At 32.2% G+C, this 21,498-nt stretch overlaps 1 protein-coding gene across 2 annotated transcripts in view; it reads right to left on the bottom strand.

Moving 5' to 3' along the window:
- The window catches only part of LOC129224086 (protein NDRG3-like), a 56,647-nt gene extending 39,673 nt beyond the window's left edge, over nucleotides 1–16,974 (bottom strand). For both annotated transcript variants that reach the window (XR_008580676.1, XM_054858490.1), the window contains exons 1-5: nucleotides 16,879–16,974; nucleotides 14,284–14,383; nucleotides 6,955–7,054; nucleotides 6,368–6,488; nucleotides 1,826–1,888 (exon numbers count right to left, since the gene is read on the bottom strand). Coding sequence is in view for 1 of the 2 variants with exons in the window: in XM_054858490.1 (XP_054714465.1) it covers nucleotides 1,826–1,888; nucleotides 6,368–6,488; nucleotides 6,955–7,054; nucleotides 14,284–14,367 (368 nt within the window). In the remaining variant the exon portion in view is untranslated. The remainder of the gene's footprint in view (nucleotides 1–1,825; nucleotides 1,889–6,367; nucleotides 6,489–6,954; nucleotides 7,055–14,283; nucleotides 14,384–16,878) is intronic.
- Nucleotides 16,975–21,498: the final 4,524 nt, after the last annotated feature.

Here is a 21,498-nt window from a genome sequence, read left to right as displayed (position 1 = left end):
AACACTGCCAAACATTCTATGGATACCTTGTTCGGACATTATTTGTAAAGTAAATCCCATCACGCCAACAGGGAGGACATATACTCTACCAGCTGAAGAAAAGAACAATATTGTAAATATTTTGCAGCTAGTAGAGAGTAAAAAACTCCGACAAATGTAGGACAATGCTGACGTTCTCTTTTTTTTAAAAAAAAAGAGTTAGTGTGAGTTTTATTTGTTTTTTTCCATTATTATTTTAATTTCATTCAATTTTAAAGTAAGTGTAAGACATTAGAAGGTTTTAGATTACTATTAGCAGTTCATTTATAGTTTCTTGTGCTAATTTAATAACTTAGAATAATATTTGAGTAATCCATCAGAAAGGTATTTTGTCCAAAATGCAGAAACTTTGATATATGTAAAACTTGTCCTCCCTGTATCATCTGATCCCATTAAGATCCCATTATGAAACTTGGTAATATGCTAGAGGATAACACAAAGTAATTTTGTGAATTTTTTCAGAATTTTAAAATTGTCCATTTTTAAGAAATTAAAATTTTAAAATTTAATTTAATTAACTTTTAAAATTATTATTTTTGATTTTATGAAGTTGCACATCAAATTAAAGCACATGAAAAGAGCTTCAAAACAAGACCAATTTCAAGCTTGTATCTGTTATAGTTTCTGAGAAAATGAGATTTAACCGTCTCAAAGTGTAGCATTTTTTGATGAAAATTTGAATAATTAATATTTAATAACTTTTGAATGAGGTGAAAGAAATTTTTTTTTAGCATTTTCATTCATAACTGGGCTAAATCTCTTCATGTACCAAGTTTCATCCAGTTCTGTGACGGTCCGTCCTAAACCGTGTGATGATCTGACACGGAATGACCCAGTGTTAAAATAGGAGTTAGGTTCCATAGATAAAAGAATACTTTACTCTAGTGCTGACTAATTGTATAATAAGTTTAATATGTACTTATATCGATTTCTATGCAGGACATGCATAAAGAAAACAAACTAATTTCGTGTTCTGTTTAAGAGCTGGCTATGATAGTCTTTTGGCGGACATTAAGAATTTTTCTTTGTAATTCCTTGCAGAGCATTAACGCATCCATGATCTCTTGCGTCATTTCCATGATAGAATCTTCCTTCACTAATAAATCAGAAAGATCACTTCTATTGTCTAGGAATGGCTATAAATTTTCAATGTGAACGTTTTGGGATGTGTGTCACCGAAGTAGGTATGCTCGCTGGTTTTGGCCTCCTTTGTCACTCCTAAAAGCTCTTCTTCCTGGGAGTTCTGAACTGTGTGAGTTTAATAACTTTACTGCTGGAAAGAGCTCTAGAACCAATCGCATAAAATGTCTCCAGGGGCCTAAGTTTGGTTATTAGCCTGCCAAAATGCAGTTTATTAAGTGTAATCTGCAATCTTAAGGAGTTTTGATTTAGAAAGAGAGGAAAATGTTATCTGTTTGCATTGCCACATTTGCGTAAAACCGAAACTCATCCGTGTAAAATAAAATAAAGGTGTCAAATCTTAAACTGCGTATAATCAAAACCGCGTAAAATAAACCGGCGTAAAACAAGGGTTTACTGTATTTAAATGTCGCTGCTGTGATGAAATTCACAGTAATTAATGAATAAGAAAAATTTGGATATATAAACCTATTTAGAAAAATAATACATTTGTTCTGACAATAAATGACAAATGTGCTTTAAATAGTCTGTCCCTGAAATCTTGCTTTTGAATAACAGCATTTGAGCAATAAATTTATTTTAAAAATTGTCAAGATTGCATCAAATAAGTATCACGTACAACTGAATTATTTCCAAAATTTTTTACCTATAAAACTTCATGACAGGAACTAGTGTTTCAGCCAACTGATCCATTGTTGGGTAAATGAAACTAAAAAAAAGAAAGTTAAAAAAGTCACATTTCTTAAAACATAGCATATTTATAAAATATTGATTATATGAAATTAAAGAAATAAAAATTTTAAAAGACTACTTCAAAACAGTATTTCTTGAAAAAAAGTTGTTGGGTTTTCCGCATGTGACTGTTTTATCTGGTTTCAATCATGATCTTATTCATCATAGTCAAAAACCTGTACGTCAAAAATGTCTCATAAGCTTGTTAACAGTGTTATCTGCTACTGCAATAATATTAAGTAACAGCAATCCTTTAATTTTTATAGGTTAATTATTGCTAATTACTTAACTACTAGAAAATAGCTCATCATTGTATGACGGGAGCAAAATGCCCCATTTATCAAAGAAATTGGTTGTCAAATTTGACGTGTTGCAAAAAATATCCGTGCCTAACTAACCTGTGCCTATCTAAGCCAAACTAACCTAAGTCACATTTTCACTACTTTTCAGGAGCGCATAAAAAAGTTTGTTTAAGGTATACAAAGTTAGGACTTGTGCTCTTAAAACATTGGCATATAAATATAGAGGGGTTTTGTTTTGCTTCTTTAAAACAGAACTACATAGTTATGGCTTAGTGCGAAATAGGATTCTACGTGCCATGCAGTAATAACCTGAAAACAAAAATTTTTGGACACATTAGTATGACCCTCAAGTTGATATACATAAGAGCGAAATCTTTAAAACTTATACAGAATTCTATACACAAAGTTAAATAACTGTTCTGTTCAGAAAACCATGAAATTAGCAACTCGGGAAAAGTTTTAAATTTTTACGGTTTTCTTTTTCGAAATCATAATCAGTATAAAGCTGTCCTCAGCTCCTCAACATTGCTAGAAAATATTATTAAAGTGTATCATCGCAACAGCAATGAATAAACCTTGCAAGTGATATACAACTGATTTAATTTACTTTCACTTTTAGCTAAAACTAGAAATGAATTTGAAATATATAATATCAGCAAGCATGAAGATACAATTTTAATTCACATCAGCATCATGCGCCATCTTTCCACGTAAACAGCAGCATGTACTAATGAATTAAATTCTGAAAATTTCAGAAAAATATTTTTAAATGTAGACTAAAAGTAATTTTAGAACTAACGTACATCAACAAAACAGAATTTTGCCAAACTATTATGTTCCACAAAGGCTAATAAAACTGTCGAGAAAGTGCAGACAAGATCCAAAAAAGAAAGAAAGAAAACTAAATCCGTAACTTTTTTTGAATACATAAAAAAAATCTTTTATTCATTTTTTATCAATAATTATGGTTACAAAACAGACAATAAATTATTAAGAAAGATAACCTTCACTCTTTTTTTTTTCTTAAAGAATCTAATTTTACAATTTCAAAGCAGATGATAATTTACATTGTTGGTGAGGTCAGAGAGCGTTACTTGATCAGTTTTGGCAATTAGATGTATGAAGGTTCAAACATATTGGAGTTTTTTCCCCTTGGTATAAACAATTTATTTGAATTATTAAATTAGTTTTCTTACTAATTAACAACAATTTATTAACTATTTAACATAGATAGCTATTACTAGACGTTGTTTACCAGGGGTTTGGGTAAAAGATGTAAATATGGTTGCTGAAAAGAAGGGTGTGTTCAATAAAAAGGATATAGTTACTCTCTGAATGGGAACAAATGATGTAGGCCACAGCAATAAGGAGTTTCCGAAAGAATGGAAGGCCCCCGTTGGACAAAGCTACCAGCAATAGCAAGCTGAATTTCATTTAAAAAGCATTTTTTCACAGAAACAAGTGCTTAAATTGGTGAGAATAGATCAACAATGTCCTTGAGATTTTCTTCTTCTCTCTCTCTCTCTTTTTTTAAATAGTAACCCTTTTTTTTTCTTTTAAATCTCCTTGAAAAGTAAACTAATTACTCACTATATATCACGAATATAGATTTTAGCCTTCTTATTTTTGTCACATGTTAAATAAAACAGGAAAAAGTACATTTGGCAGTGTATCACAAACAATGCTTGTGGCTCATTTTTCATAAGTGGCAACTCGAGCAAAAAACTATTCATTAGTTCTCTCAGAAGTGTATCTTGCAGTGATTTCTGAGTTAATCTCTCAAAAAGTTCTTTAAAATAGATCCCATTCTCAAAGTCCCATTCAACAAAAGAAAAAGAGGAAATCCTAATATTTATTCTTGCACAAAAACAATTTTTTAAAAAAGAAAAACCCATTGCAAAGATTTATGAAATTCAGAAATTAATCTTTTTAGGAGTTTAGAAATGTAGTCCAAAATTAGCAAGTCTCCTTAATTTCCCTAAAGTAAGCACGGAAGGAATCATTTGCCAAGCAGGGGCGGCAAATAGGGAGGTCAAGAGGGGGCGGTCGCACCCCCAAATTTTTTGCGCAGAATGATAGAAAATGGGGAATTTAATTTATGTAAGTCGGAAATCAGTGTTCATTAAAAGAAATCTCGCTGGTTCTCAGTAACTATTTGATGAAACTCGACACATTCCCAGACTATAAAAAGTGTTTTTCGTTATTTGGATAATGACTTAGGAATTCTTGAAGTATTTTCCGGCCTTTTCAGAACATAGAAAACTGATAGAAAACCATAGTTAATTTTATTAACTAAAGAAGACATTTTCTCATATAGGCTAAATATTTCATACTTGTGTGCCCAGTGTAACAATGGTATGTCCAATATGAGAGGCTCGTGCAAAGTGGTGTGTCTGTATGGTTTTCACAAGAAAATTTCTTGATATTTTACATTCATTTTACGCTCATTTTTTAATTTATATTTATTTATTGAGTGTCCACCGCTTTCTTCTGCTAGAAACACGTTCCAGCTGCTTAATGAATTATATGGTTTCAAAAAAACTTCTTAAAAATGCATGCGATTATTGAATTAAAAAAAAAAAACATATCAACAATTACCTGTTATGCGTATAATTATTCAAGCTCGGAGTGACACAAAATGGTCTTCAAGAGTTAAAACCATAAAAATATTTCTCTATGACTTCAAAGCAGTGATTTGACGACTGGAAGAATTATTACAAAACGATTCTTTCAATGATGAAAAAGCTCATCCTTTTAGCATGTTTGACTTCGTTTGAATTTTTATTCAATTTTTTTGTACTGAGGAAAGTTTTTGAAAATACTTGACTCTATTAAAACATCTTCAATCCGTTACCCTTAATTTTCGAACTATTCAAGCCACAGTTCAATCTACAACTGATCTGTGCACCACACTACCATAGTTCAATTTACAATTCAAACAGGAAATAGGTTTTACATAGATGTGTGTTTCAATCAAGCGTGAAACTTTAAAAAAAAAAAAAAGACAAAAATCCACATGATGATGTGAAGTCAAATATTGATTTTTTAAATTTTGTATGAAGTAATAGATTTAGTTTCGAATGAAATTAACACAAGATTTAATGATAATTATTTTTCTGTATGGTTGGCTCCATATTATCTGGATTGGATTTTTGAAACGAAAAATAAAATGTTTCAGTTATGAGTAAAATTTTTAGCACGAGGCATGAAAAATTACAAGCAATATAGCGACAGACTGGTTATTACATCCAGAGAATGCAGTTTCGTCCTTGTTATGGACTCATCAGTCTTGAATAGTGAATAACAGAGCTGGAGGCAGATGACATCTCATTGAAGCTGAGAGCGTCGACGAGACTAGATTATTCACTGATGAAAAATGAAGCAACTCACAATTTTTGAAGTTGCCCTAGGTGATTTTGAAAAGCAAGATATAAAAAGTGTTTTCATACATCACTTCAATTTTACTTCAATGTTACTTCAATTATCTCAGCTAGTAGAGAAAGATTTTTTATGTCTCAGGAGGTAAGAGAATTATTTTCGAAGCACAAGGGCAAAATATTCAAACGAAGTCATACATGCTAAAGGGCATGAGCTTTTCTACCATCTTTTATATTTAGCTGTACTGGCAAAACAGCACGACACTGGGCACTGTTAGATTAGTAACACGATTCCCTGCTCTTCCGAATTCCAAAAACCATGCATTAAAACTTTTCCAAAAGGTATAAAAACTTTAGTATCGAGATGTTTTGTATAACTTATTAGAAAGTGAATCTAAATTTTAATTATTTCTAAACACTAATTTTTATTCATATTAAACCGATTTTATGACCACTTCCTGTTAGCTAATGTGTGCTTGGTACCGCACTGTGGTAGTACATATTTAAGAATCTCGACCCCCCAAATGAAATGCTGAAATGCCGCCCCTGCTGCCAAGGGGTTGAAAATGACTGAACTCGGATAGTAAGAGAAGGCCAATAATATATATATATATATATATATTTAAGTAAGAAATGGAGGGAAAGGGTTTGACTGAAATTAGATTTTTCCACCCAACAGTCCTTTTTCTTTTCTTTCGTGAATTTAGAGAGAGAAAATAAAGACAAAAAGTTTTTCAAATAAATAACAACAATAACGTTATTGGGCATAAATCTTACTTTTCAGGTAAGTTTGGAGCCCCCTCAGCTTGTCCAGGAGCATTCACATGATAAACAGCAAAGCTTTCCATTAATATACGAGTGTCAATATAATTGAAGAATGCTTGAAAGTTTGACACATCTAACGGGGGGAAAAAAGTACATATATAAATTTATAAAATAACATTTTTAGCCACACAGATAACAACTCTCAGCAGAAAAAAAAAAAAGATGACAAAAATTAAGTGAACAAATTGAAAAATTTACAATTTCTTATGCAAATTATGCATAGTCATGGGCTAAAATTCAGGGTGGGATAGCCGATTTCTTACCAAATATCTAAAGGTTTCTCCTTAAAGTCCTCTAGACAGGATTCTCTCACCAGTAGAAGCTTTCAAACATTTTCAGGAAAACTGAAACGTTTTTTTAAACTCAAGTACAGTGTTAGTGAAATCAATTTTTAAATGCAACTTCTGTGGAGTATGAGGGGCATTTAGTGCGTGAGTAAGCATACAAGCAATGCTCAGGAACTCTGACTATATGTGGCGCTGCAAGCCAAACTTGAAACAAAAAAGTTTTTTAAAAAAAAGGACAATGATCAAACTTACGATTAAGTCCAATGTCATGGAATGTCAGGATTGGTGGTTTGTTTCTATCACCTTGAACAGAAACTGTAATTGTTCCATATTCAGTATCAATGTAGTCATCCTGAAAAAAAAAATATTTTAATAAATACATACAGAAGAGGACAAAAAAAAAACTGCATCGCTTGCAAAAATTCATATTTTAAACCATTTCTTGGGGAAATAAGAGAACAATGGAGGCAGTGAGAAGCAAAGGGATCTAAGGGCCAAAATTAAAAATTTGGAGATAACCAGTACAAATGAAAGGTGGACCTTTCTTCTGTCTTGGGGCAAGAGATAGAACTGTAGCCCTGGTAGGTGCTGTTATACAGCACAGTTTAGAAAAACTTTTCAATTAAAGCCCACCAAGGATCTGAACTTTATATAGTCCACTTACATTCCTTTGCTTCTCACTACCTCAATTGTAACTTTAACTTTTGTCATATAAAAGGTATGCTTCAGCTGATATGCTTCAATTAAAAATTAAATCACCCATGGATTTAGAGGACCAACAAAAAATTGAGGAAACCCAAAACATTTTTTGAGTATCCTTCATCGTAAATAGCAGAGAATAAGCTAAATTTTAACGACTAGTTTATTTACTATGTGCAATAATTTTATACATTTTCGTGAAAGTATCAGATTGACAAAAATATAAGCATTTCTTTCAAAAATATCAATTTTGTTCATATGTTTTGGCTCATCATAACAGGTTAAGCTTTCTGTCCAGGTTTACGAAATCTTCAGAAAAATTGACAGCTCACAAAAGAATCATATACTAAAGTTTGAAATGAAACTTTTGAAAATTTAATGAAATATGAACATTTAAAGCAATTTTGCACTGTATATGCAAAAGATAGCACACAATTTATAGCTTTTGAAATTTCTTGGGCAATAGATTTTGCAACTTCTTAAAAAGAAGGTCAGTGACCTAATGAGCCGCATTTCAAATATTCTTGGATAAGCAAGACTAATTGTACGAGATCGTTTACAACTAACCGTTTTTCTCTTGATCCAAACTGAAGGATTGCTGGCGAGTGTTGCAAATTTGTGAACGATCCCTTATCTTTTGTCACTTATCCGAGAATAATCGTAATGCCGCTCATTAGGTGGCTGATACCTATTTAAATTTTTATGATATTTAACTGTTTTTTTTTATACGTAGCGAAACCTATTGCCTAAAAACTTTTGCTATTGCTAACCAATTGCTATATTTTGTACAGAAGCAAACAGAAATTAGTGCTTTAAATATTAGTATTTTATCAAATTTTTCAATTTTTATCTCAAATTTTAGTATAATGATTCTCTATATGCTGTCACCTTTTTTAAAGGTTCGTCGAAGTTTGACAAAAAATGCTATGAGCCAAAAACATGCAAACAAAATTGATATTTTTGAAAGAAATGACGATATCTTTGTGATATAAGGGATACTTTTACAAAAATGTATAAAATTCTAGTACACAGTAAGTAAACTAATTGCTAAAATTTACAGCTCCCCAGATAAAGTAGAACCTTGTTTATCTGGATCTTAGGATTATACGTATCAAATTTGTAGATTTTAAAAAATATTATGTACACATAGACTCATTAGAAGAAAAAAATGGGAGAGAAAATCTCCCCCACTGTTAAAAGAGATGTTTAAAAATTGAGAGAAAGGATTTCTTTTTAAATTCTTGATCCCAGTTAAGATTGCAATGTTTTAAAACAAAGTACTCCTACAACCTATTTCTGCATTGATGAAATTTATTACAGGATTCACATTCAAAATATGACATAAAACTATCTGGTTCTTCATGTGACACAAGAGATAAAATTGAAAAGAGTGCTGATGAGAAAAAATAGGAATGGCTTTCAGAACTGATAAACCTGATAGAAGTGGATTTCCAAGACTTTTTGAATGATAATGTTGAAGTTGCAGGGAGTGATCAGTGGGAAGCCATGATTTTCTTTCTCAAGCTATGGTTCCCAAAGTAATTTCTGAAGATGATGAAGAAAAAATCTTTAAACCTCACCAAAAACCAGTGGTCTAAAAAGCCCTATAAGCTGCTAATAAGTTAAGAAGATTAATCGAATCTTATAAAATTATCACAGAACATACTTTTACAGCTCTTTCTCATTTGAACCTAGTTTAATATGAAAAGGGTTCAAATTTAAAACAAACCAGCATTAATTCTTTTTTTAAATGATGAAATGGGTAAGTGAGTGTTTAATTTATCAAAATATACTTCTATTTTCAAAGGAGCATGGACAGAGTTCATACTCATTTTGCTAAGGTAAAAAAATCCTTAAATCTTTCAGGTTTTCTAAGAAGATCAAAGCAAAATCTCAGGTCAATGTTTTAGGTAAAACATGCACAACATGTCATACATTCAGTTGTGCTAATTTCATATTAAAATTACACATAGATATTTATTGAGATACCATCTCCTTCATTGCAGGGACATGTTCAGATTTTTCACACAGGGTCCAGTTATTTGTAAAACTGGAAAAAAACACTACTCATGGTCCCTTGAAAATGAAATTGGCATAACGAAGGCTCTTTTTACTAGGATCTTGTTTTCATGAATCAGTGAGAATACAGTAAAATCCCGTTACAACGAATTTCAAGGGACCACAAATTTTTTTTGCTGTAACAGGAATTTCGTTGTAACGGAATTCAAACAATGTACCTGCAATTACATTGGGACTGAATATGTTTTGCTGAAACAAAAATTTCATTGTATTGGTATTTGTTGTAATGGGATTTCACTGTATATCCTTTCTCTTAGTTGTGAAAATATACAATTTCAAATTTTGTACAGCATTTATTAGATTAAAATTAAAAGAACTCATGATTCAACTCAAACATTATTATGAACTTGAATTTTTTTACTGTTCTCACGGGCGCCTTAATTGGAAATCACAAGAGGTCTCGGTGACCTCCCAAAAAATTCTTTGTCTGGCAAATTTTGTCTGATGATTCGGCAAAATTTTATGTGTGTCCCGAATGTCCTTTTAAGATGTACTTATGTGTCATACACCTATTTTATAATTCGGCAAAATTTGGAATAGGGAAGTTTTCGATTTTTCAATTTTATTTTTATTTGATAGAGTAACATGTATGAACATCATAGGTGAAAAAATTTGGTGTCTACCGATTTTCGCCTACGCTGATAACGAGAGCATTTTTGACGAGTGGATCACGCCCTCCGGAGAGGATTAACGTCAATCACATGGAGGGGACGATTTCCGGTTTTAGAGAAGGGGTTGGGTAGGGATTTCTAATTTTTCCCTACGATCTCCTCTTAAATGTAAAACGTGTTAGCAGCTGAGATTCAGCCATTTTTTTCTTCGGTCTTTTCGTCTAGTAATTATTCATTATTAAAATGAGTCCTAGGAAACTACGTTTTCATATAGGGACTCTACACGAAACAAGTAGTGGAATATTTTTTTAAATAAAAGGGACGTTTCGGGGAAAAAACTTACCAAATTTTAAAGAAAGAAAAAACGGGATGTTTGGGGAAGAAATTGACGAGATTCGGAAAAAAAGGGACTCTTAGGGATGGGAGGGGGGGGGGGACAGCTATGGGAATAATGTACTTTTAGGGACTGGTAACTAAGTTATATGCTGTCAACAATGTTTTTCAATCCATAATTCACGAACAACGAATTCTGTATCATTACAACGCAATATAGGACATGTCAATCAATGAAATTAAATAAAAACGTAGTAATTCTAAAAAATACGTCAGACATGTCCTGCTACCGTTAGAGTACATTTATTGACTTCGGCAAAACGGATAAAAAATGAGCATCATGAACTCGATGGAAAATGTGACTGTCTTCGATGAAGACGAAATTGAAATTCGTGTTTAGTTTGACCAGCAAGCGGTTTTTAGGATTTAAACCATTTTTTTCTTAACAAATCGTGTCTGTCTTTATTACTTTGCAGTGTTTTCAAAAATTGAATTTTAATTTAGCTTTGATTTTTATTACCTTTAAGCTTCATTCCATTCTAACAGCTTACAGTTTATGAAAAAGTACAATCATTATTCTTCACAGTCAAATCTAGGAAATATTCTCACTTTGTTTTATCAAAATATGGATCTTATGAATTTATGATTGTTAAAACTTCAAATGTTCCAAGAGGCTCATTAACATTTGATCCAACACATTTTAAGTTCAAGTACAGAGATATATGAGGTAGTGATGTAGTAGAACTTTGGTGCATTTCTCTCTCATCATTCAGGTTTTCGATCAAAAGGGCAAATCGACTCGTTTTTTAAACAAAACAGCACATATCCAAAATCAAAACAGCCATATCTCTTTCATATTTTACTTTAAAAATTTGTTGCTCTGTTACATAATATGTTATGCCTTTGTCCTTAACAACTATGTACCTATAAAATATGAAAAAAATATTTTGTTGTTAGCTTAGTTAGTTTTATTCACCTCCTAGGCAGATTTGTAATCATTCTCTCCCCCCCCCCCAATCAAAAGATAAAATGCAACTTTTCTTGAATGTCTCGACTGAAACCTTTTTAAATAGTAATTTCAAAATTCACTTTTCAATAATTTCATAGTTAGTATATATTCCTTTTTTTAGGGGATAAGAACATTATATCAATCATTAAATTAACATTCTTCTGACGGGTTTAGAGAGGTAATTTTTTTAAAAATCAAGTTTCTTTGGAGCGAGCTGCAAGACTCATGAGGTAAATTTTTTTTTTTCAAAAATATTTAAAAAATAATCAAAACCAATATTTTTTCCCTAGGGATTTGTTTTACAATTTTTCACTTACTTTTCGGCTTGAAACTAATGTATCGGTCTCACTTCTATGAGCCAAATGTCCGAGAAAAATTTCGCGGTAGGAAAGAAAAAAAAAAACAGGACAAAATCTTGGATTTTTTGCATGCGAATAGCATCGCAGATCTTCAGAAACGAAATTTCCCAAATAATTTTTATTTATTGAAATTACATTCACAGATATAAGTAAAAACAAATGAAATTAAGTATGTCTATAATTAAGCATTAACTAATATTTCTGGGGATGTATAGTCAGTCCCCATTGTTTATCACTTCTTGGAAAAGGTGATAAAATTTAATAATAAGAAAATGACTCAGTATGGAAAATAAAAAACAATGAAATTTTATTTTCAACAATATAGTAAAAAAATGATCGTAGTAAAATTTTGTGTCCCCTAAAAATGTATCAACCTCGTTTGGAAATTCGGCACTGCTTTTTAGAAGTTCTTAGATTCTGCACACACGAACGCGGTAAAGGCATATAAAAATAAATCAAGCCCACAATATATAATTTATGAACGGTATGAACAATCATTTTCTACAATGCCCCCGAATACTTGCAGTTCTTTTCAACACTTGTTAATTCCGATGCAATATTTTGTACTTCAAGCAGTAAAAAGCACAAAATATCAATACATCTAAAAAAAACTAAAAGCACGAAAGCTGTATGGACGCAAGGTAGTTTTTTTTTTAATCAGAATTACTACAAATTTTACTCTCTGTTTTATGTTTATTATTTGTTATTTTTATTAAAGCGCATTCTTATTTATTTCATTAATTGGATAATTACAGCAATTTTCAAATTGAATATCAGGTCTCAAATCTATCAAATGCTTTAGCAGAAATTGAACTATAAGCATTCATGTTTTCAAAATTTTTTTGGTTGATATAAAGGATAAGTTTCCTTTATAAAGTTAAAATTGTACATAAAATAAATTTTGTTTTTAAAATAAATGTTTCAAATTCTCAGGTTTAAAAATTAATTTAAGAAAGAAGGGGGAAAAAAACGATGTAGCACACGAGGCGCTGAAAACAGCTGTGCCAAACGATAACATTCCACTTATTTCGATTCGTCCCAATCTAGTGGAAAGAAAAATCCCCTCCAAATATCCCTATCACAGAAATTACCCCATCCATGCAAAACTTTTTCCCTATGTCCAGAGAGAACCCATCAGTTGTCAACCCTATTTCCCGGTCTCTATTGTTAGCTATTACCCCTCGATCCCCTGCCGTTCACGGTGACAGGTTCTAGATAAGGAGCGTAGGCAAGAATCGGTATGAACCAAAAATTTTTGCGATACGATAAGTAGTTTTTTTTAAATTAATTTTTAAAGTTCAAGCCCTTATGACGTCAAATGGCATAGGAAGTGACGTACGATAGGAGAGAAACGCTAGCGAACCGGTTCCCATGTCATGGAAGAAACCGAAGAACGTGCATTCGACTTCGAAGACGAAACGTAAAAGGCTTATCTCCTCGTATTCAACTCCTCGCGTTTCTGGAACATTAAACCTCTCATCCTCTCGGTAATATTCGAATATCACCATTGATATTATTTGAGGAAGATTCTTTAGATTGTGCTTTAACGAATCCGGCCTCCATAGTGTGTTCAAAAGGATTATTGAATTTCTAAAAAATAAAAATATCAGCGTGCTCAAAATGTCCCTAGCGAAAACGAGGGATCTTCGGCGGAAGGCTGCCCATTCGCGCCCTGTGACGTAGGCTCGTGACGTTTCAGAAGCGCGCACTTTTGCGCGTGGATTTTTAAAAATTCATTAAAAATCAACCACGGTGTTTTAAAATTCGGCGATGGTGAATTTTTTAGTTTTGAGGGTCAATTAACAATATCCAATAGCCAAAATATGAACATTTAATAGGTTGCAACTTCCCTATTCTATTCAGAAAGTTGAGAATCTCCACCTTCCTAAAAATTTCAATTTGGAACACCCTCGACTTTCCTACAAATTCAAGAAATTGAGGTTTGACTGTATAAGAACTTACTTTTGAAAAAAAAAGAAAGAAAATATTATTGAAACTATAGGTTCAAACATGTCTTGTATACCTAAAGCCATTTGTAAAGTTTCTTAAGCAATTCTTATTTGACAGTTTACCTTTTAAAGTATTTACACTAGTTCTAGAAGCAAGTGTTGATACAGTTTCTGATTTGGGAGGGGTTCATAATTGCCATTTTTGGACAACAATACAGGTTTTAGGGCGAGTTCTTTGAAAGAAAATTGCTCCCAACACTTAGCTATAGGCTATCTTTGATCTCTAACAAGGAGTTATGAACTGCCTTCCCATCTGGATCTGTGCCTGCCTAGAGAGAATGTAAAATTTCTAATGCTGCATGCATGTCAAGTTCACTTTTTAACAAGTTAACGGCCTTACTTTGGGAAGAAAAGCAGATACCTCCAATAACATACAAGAAGAGTTTTTTTATTTGCTTTATACTCGAATTAATTATCATCAAAATAACATCCAGAATTTCAGAAACTTTTTTTTCCACATATATAAATTAAGATTATAAGACCTGAAGGTTCAAGGAGTCAGCACGAAACAAGGTCCGAATCAGTGGTTGATCTGGCTCAATGTTCCTCAGTTCAATATCGTCCATGATTACACTGAGGAATCTATAAATGAAAAAATTAATAAATATTAATACATAGCTCACAAATTTATATCTCATTGTCCAAGAAACAAAAAGGTTTTGTAAAACAGTTGATTACTCGTTCATGAGAAAATATCAAACTTTTTTCAAGGAAAAGTGGCAAAGTGGGGGGTGAGGGGACAAATACCAAATTGCTTTTCATTGATTATTTTTAAATTCTTCAATATGCCAAAAAACATTTATGATGTTGCTCAACTCGTGGATTTTTATAGAATAAACATAGTTTACAAAAAAACACATTTTTTTTTCTAAATGATAAAATTTTAATGATATGTCATTTATTATCATTTCATTATGAAAGTGCCCCCCAACCCTCCCCCCAAAGAGCTTTTACTCTTGGGAAGATGAGCACCAGACCCAGATAACATGCATGAAAGCATAAATGCAGTTTGAATTGCAGAAAAGTTTTAAAGTTCCCAGTCATTTTCACTAGGGCCGCAGAGTCGGAGGCCGACTGATTTTAGTGCGAAATAGTCAAAGTTTGGAGTCCGAGTCTGTTTAAAATTACAGGAGTTGAAGTTGGTTATTTTCCCTCAAAGTCAAGGGGGCTTATATGCAAAATTGCAAAGGGGGGGGGGAGGTAGCTCAGATATTTTCCACATGGTTTAACAGGATATTTTCCCCATGGAAACTGAATTTAGTACAGATAAGAGTTATTAAAATTTGATATTTTTATAACTTATTCATTAACGGCCGGAGAAATATTTTCAAGAAAAAAATACTAAAAGCAAGGAAGTTCAAGGGGGGGGGGGGTTGAGCCCCTCCTTAACCACCTATATGAACGAACCTCCTTAACCACCCTTGCTCAAAGTATGCAACTTTGATAGTGCTTGCAGATTCAAAGTTGGAAGCTCTAACATTCCCAAAGTTGGAGTCGGAGTCTCATTTTCAGTTTGATTCTGCAACCCTAGTTTTGGCATTTTCTTTTAAAACTTTGTGATCCAGTTTTCTATCTGCAATATATCCTGACTTATGTTGTGTGGCAGTAGCTTGTTACATATGAAACCAACGCATTCATTAATCATGACCAGGAGTGCCTTTGATGAGAGATCAATGCGACCTTCCAAACCGTTCCTTATTTGGCAAGTTTGATCTGACAATTAGGCAAAATGTTCATCATTTTACAAAATTTGGAGTTCTATTCAGCAAAATTTAGAGCTCCATTCGGCAAAATTATCATTATCAGGCAAAATTTGGAGATCCTTAGGGCAAAATTATCATCATTCGGCAAATTGAGAATTTCTGCCCTCCTGAAAATGCAAATTCAGGGTGTCCCCCTGATCATGGACACATTAACGACCATCTGGTCTAATGGTAGTCGCCCTCCACTTGAATATAACTTCCTATTATTGCTGTTGGCAGCAATATAGTGTTTGGATTGTCCTCGTTTTTTCAAAGAAATATTTTTTTTGAAAAGTGTTACATTTTATCTAGGTCTGATGAGCAACCCCCCAAAAAAATGCCCCTTCACACCAGTGACTGCAAGTTTCAAGGCAAGAAGGAGCATTAATTTCCTATTTTTAACCAATATTTTTTTTTTTTTCAAGTTTTTGAATTCTGCTATTTTTGTTGCCAGAGTGAAATACAGAGAAGCACCGTTTATACGTTTCTGAAGGGACTGTATAAAAAAAGCGTATAAATGAAAAAAATGTATAATAGGTATGCGTTAATATGTATTAAACTCTGTGGGACCATATTAAAAAACGTATAATTGATAAAAACGTATAAAAGAGAAACGTATAAATGGTGCTTCACTATATAGCCTCAAAATCGAAATGCGGTTTATTCTAATTTCTTATCACAGAACTAATTATTAGAATTTTCAACAGAGGCTTTGCAAGAAGTTTCCTACAGCAGGGAAATGGAACAAAAAAAATAGCTTTGAAGTGACTTTTTAAAATAATTTACAAATTAATTAACTACAAAATGAACAACAGGACAGTGAATTCACTATTTATCTACCTAAGCTTTATTTTATTCATTTCCCCTCAGCTCTCATGCCTGCTTTTTATTTCAGAAAAAATGCTGGCGGTAATTTAGAGGGGGAGGCGAAAAAGTGTTTCTCCTAATCAATACATTATCATGTAATTCAATTTCAACATCTCAAAAACAATGTACACCAATAGAAAATTCCAATGCCTTTATAAACAGCAAAAACAAATTAAATCTTGAGAAAAAGTATTTTATCATTAATTAATTTCTTGATAGAAAAGAGAAGTTCAAGGTATGAATTAAAAAACATACTATTAACTTATTTCAAAAGTGTAATTAGTTAGACTAAAGAAAAATAGATTAACACGATTAAGTTATAAGATTTATTCCATAAGCAAGTGAGACTTATTTTGGGTCATTAATCTTTCATAACTTTCGAAAAACAGTTCAGTGCATTGTAAACAAAGATCTTACATTCTTATTATTCTCAATTCAAAACAAATATGGAAACGAAGTGCGTCTTACTTTGAATATTTTCTTAATTCGAATGCATATGTTGAATAGAATAAATATTGGGAGGCCTATGACCTCACACTAGTCAACTATCCGGATCCGGATCTTTCAAGTTGAGTTCGCGCTGATTGGCGAAGCAGTAATTTGACATGAAATGTCATGCATGAATGCATGTTATGTTTCAATAAATGTACACAATGCACGAAATGACACCCAAGTTTTTGGGAAAAACAATTCAGCAACAATAAAAATAGAAAATTCATTGGTTTAGGTTTAAAACAGTTTTCTTCTCACTTTTAATGTAATATTTTATAAATAAACAAAAATATATGAGGGAATACGAGCTATAAATAAAAAACGATTTTATCTGTACCTTTTCAATATCAGACTCTCTTCCCTTTTTGTACTTGTGGAGATAATTATTTGATATAATTATAGGGCAGTAGCAGTCAGCTGCTTTTTGCATAGCAACGGAACCTGGCAACCGTTCCTGGTGGACAAGCAACCTCCAGTTCGCCGTATTAGCTGCATGTTATTGCGAGTGCGATGTTATTCTTTTACGCTTTTTCTTTGCTTAAAATGCATTCTGAATATTGTCAAAGCCATAATAATGAAGAAAAACGATGAAAAACTGAAAAAATCAAGATAATCAACAATAAGGACCAATATTTATTGAGTAAAAATGAGCTTTCAACAAAGCCTTGACGGACTTGACGGACTTGAATCCTGAATTATTCGATTTATGGCTTCAGTGCCAATGCATTAGAAGAATTTAAAGCGTACTGAAGTTTAAAAGCTTATTACCTTTTCTCTTGTGGATGTGTTTCGGATTTTTTATGTGTAAAATTTCGGCGATATATGTGCGGTGACTGAAACGATAAGTAAAAATCATGTTTAGCATACCGGCGTCTGTCCAAATATTTTTGCAATGACCTTGTTTTATGCGCGTTTAATTATATAAAAATAAAATTCGATTCATTTTCTAAAGGATTGATTTTTGTTTCGAATATCATATTTTCTATGAAATTGATCCCAGAATTTATGCTAAACTTGGTCTCCTAAGAAATACAAAATTTTTAGTGCAGTTTTTCAAGAGCAGATTAATTGTTGAATTGTTAGAACTTCATGAGCAAAAAAAGACAGCACACCAGACACAGATTCAGTTTTCACACTTGCTAATAAAACTGAATTATTGGTGAACATTTTAAATAAATGGAAGAATAGAAGAAATTTTTGGCTCTCAAAAACTAAACATGCCTTGACATAAAAGTAGTAGAAAGCATAAATAATAAAATAATTAGTGTTTTTACTGTTTAGAATACATGCTGGATATTGAGTATGTGTATTATCTGCAAAGATAAATGATTTTTCTGACTTTGAAATATTTAGAAAAACTTCCTTTGCCAACTTTTTAATCTTCTGAATATTGATAAAAGTTATCCTTCTCGTACAACTCAGATTTATAACATGAATTGTGGAGTATATCTGCTAATTTGCATAGTAAGTTTTCAGTCATGGAAGTTTTTAGACAGACCTGTCATTTAAGGGTCAACTGCCCCCCTCTCCCTCAGGCTTGTCATTTCGAGTTTTCCAGGGAGGAGCAAGCAATGCAAAACCCTTTTACATGTAAAAACATTAATTTTTCAATGGCCAGCTTTGAAAAATTAATGTTTTTTTCATAAAAGAGTGCAGGTTTTGTTGTTTTCCAATAAAAACTTGCATTAAATATAGCCCTTTGCCCCCTCCCCGAAAAATTCAAAACGACAGACTTGTTTTTTGAATCTTTACAACAGTCCTAAATAAACTGTTATTTATTGTGGTAAATTAATTCCAATTCGTAAAGCAATATGTGATTCCATTTTGAGCAGGATTCTTTTTTGTAGTTATTGTAGAAAATTCGTTTTTGATCTCTTAAATACTTGGTTTTAACAAGGCGGGTAGGTTTGTGCCAAGCCTAATCGGTGCCCTTGTGCAAGTGTTTTTTAGGCACCTTTATGCTATGACGTTCAGGAAAATCTAGTTAACACCTGTAGTGAGGTTTTGTCGACAAATATAGAGAGGAAAAAATACGGTTAAATTTAATTGTATGTTTTGGTTCATAGCTCAAAGTTCTCTCGAGTTCAGTAGCTCACCTGAAATGCTAATGCGTTTCCAGAAAATAAAATACAGTGCACCATTTATACTTATCTTTTTTATATGTTCTTATCAATTATACGTTTTTTAAATTGGTCCCTGCAGAGTCTAATACACATTAACCTATACTTATAATACATATTTTTCATTTGTTTGCTTTTTTCATACAGTCCCTTCAAAAACGTATAAACGTGCTTTACTGTATTCTAATACTGAAGTTAACGCCACTCTAAATTTCTCTCTAATCTTTAACTGATGAATAATTAATCAAATTTTTATGAATATCAAAACATAACAGGGTACTGACTATATTTTAAAATTGAAACATAATAACATAGAGGATATTTCACCTCAAAAACTGAAATTTAATTTTTTTCCTGCAAAATAATTCTTAGGTACGGAATTGTTAAAAAGGCGTTGAATTTAATATCTAAAACAAATGCATTGTGCAAAACTCTATTTTTTTAAATGCGATATCCAAATAGTTGAAGAAAATGGTGGTGGAGAGGGAGAATCGAGGTTTTTAATTTTTGGTCAAGTGGTCACTTAATGGAACTAAAAGGTTAACCAAATTATTGTCTACAGTATTACAATATATAAATATTACACACAAGTAAATAATATGTAATGTGCTTATTTTTATGTATGATAACATGAAGCAGCCAAATTACCACAAATGATAGTTAAAAATCTGAAAAATACATATTGCACAGATTATAATCCAACATATTTACCACAAACAATGGCACAACCAAAGGTAGATCCAGGGAGTTAGAACCCTCTCCGAAATGAAAAAGAAACTTCAAAAATGGAAAAAATCCATTTTTTACACCTAGTTTTCTTACATAGCACACACACAAAAAAAAAACTAATTCAAGTGCGTAGAATTCCATATACAGTGAAATCCCATTACAAAGAACAAAATGTGCGGTCCCATTTTAAAACGTATTAAGATGATGTATAAAACATCTCATTTTAACGAAGACATTTTTTTCAAAAATTTGTTCCACGAAATATTTTTTTCAACGTCAGTTCGAATATTTTGTACTTAATGCTGTTTTCAGAAACTAAAAAACAACTTTCACAAGTCGCTATGTGAAAACTCCATTTGTACTTTCAAAACAGAGCCATTCAAGGTGGAAATGCACTCATACTGAAACATGGGTTTATGTGTGACAACAAAAGCTAGTGTCTATCCAAGCGCTGTCGATTTCTGCACACCAAACACAAGGCACCTTGTGAATTCGGAAAGGGTTCTTGTGGTCAGTATAATAACGATTATCAATTAGAATCTTTTATAATGTCTACTGGGACCAAATGTCTTGCATAAAAGAAAATAGCAACACTTTTTGTGATGAGGACCAGTGAATAAAAGTTCAGTGTTCAATATTTTAATTTTTTTATCAGAATAATTAATGTGTTAATTATATTTTAGATTTTTTGTAACTGTAAAAGTTGCATATTTATGTATATTAGGGTGTAGGTTTGTAAAACTGACACTTTTATAAAAATAAAGTAAGTTTTTAGACGATTCCGTTACAATGAAATATTTTATCAGTCCCTTGGAGTTCGTTGTAATGGGATTTCACTGCATTTCTTTTACTTATGTAATGCAAGGATCGATCGAATTTAAAAACCAACTTTTTCCTCCTTTTTTCATTAAAAAGAAAAAAAACCTAAGGATTTCACAAAACAATGATGTTACAACTAAAGACAATTATTCGATAGCGATTATGGGAGGGAAGGAACTATAGATGTGGGGTAGATTATTGCAGGGCCGTAGCTAGGATTTTATTTCGGGGGGGGGGGGATTTATAGATAAAAATGCAAAGGGCAGAGGCCCGGTAGCAGATGTTAATTTATTCTGTTAAGTCCTCTCTCTCAATTGCCAGACTGTCATCAAACCCGTTAGAGTTAAAGGTAGGGTACTCTGTTCTAAGGAGAAGAGGTGGTTTCTGTGCCAACTCATTCTTTTTACCTACCCCAACAACTGTTTGATAATTTTTAGGATATCATAGCTATGGGCTTAGAACCCATAAAATTCGACATAATCATGAATTTTTCATATGAGGGCTGATTTTCACTTATAACATATACATGTCAGCAGTGCTGCAATTAAGAAAAAATGTTTGAGGGGACGCATTAAAAGAAAAGGTGGTTTCAAACCAATTGACATCACATTTGCATTTATTACAGTAAAAAAAAACAATTTTACTACAACTACAGCATTGTGTGTAAGTATAAATATCTATGTATGTAAAAAGGAGCAATAGAAATTTCATTGGAAATAAAAGTTTTTATTTCAATGTGTTATTTTTGTGCCTTCCATTCAAAATTAAATTGATTTCGATGATTCTTGAATGATAAAGCATCAAAAAGTTTTTCTCCCACAATGGGCAGATGCAGTGGAACTCCATTCTGCTGGTCTGTGAAAAAGACTACTGATACGTTAAAATATTCCGGATTTACTTTACCCTTTTTCAGAAAGTCCACATGATT

The sequence above is a fragment of the Uloborus diversus genome, chromosome 6 (assembly GCF_026930045.1).
Source record: "Uloborus diversus isolate 005 chromosome 6, Udiv.v.3.1, whole genome shotgun sequence".
Classification (NCBI taxonomy): Eukaryota; Metazoa; Arthropoda; class Arachnida; order Araneae; family Uloboridae; genus Uloborus; species Uloborus diversus.
Note: the sequence above shows the minus strand (reverse complement) of the source record. Positions and strands in the feature narration are given on the sequence as shown.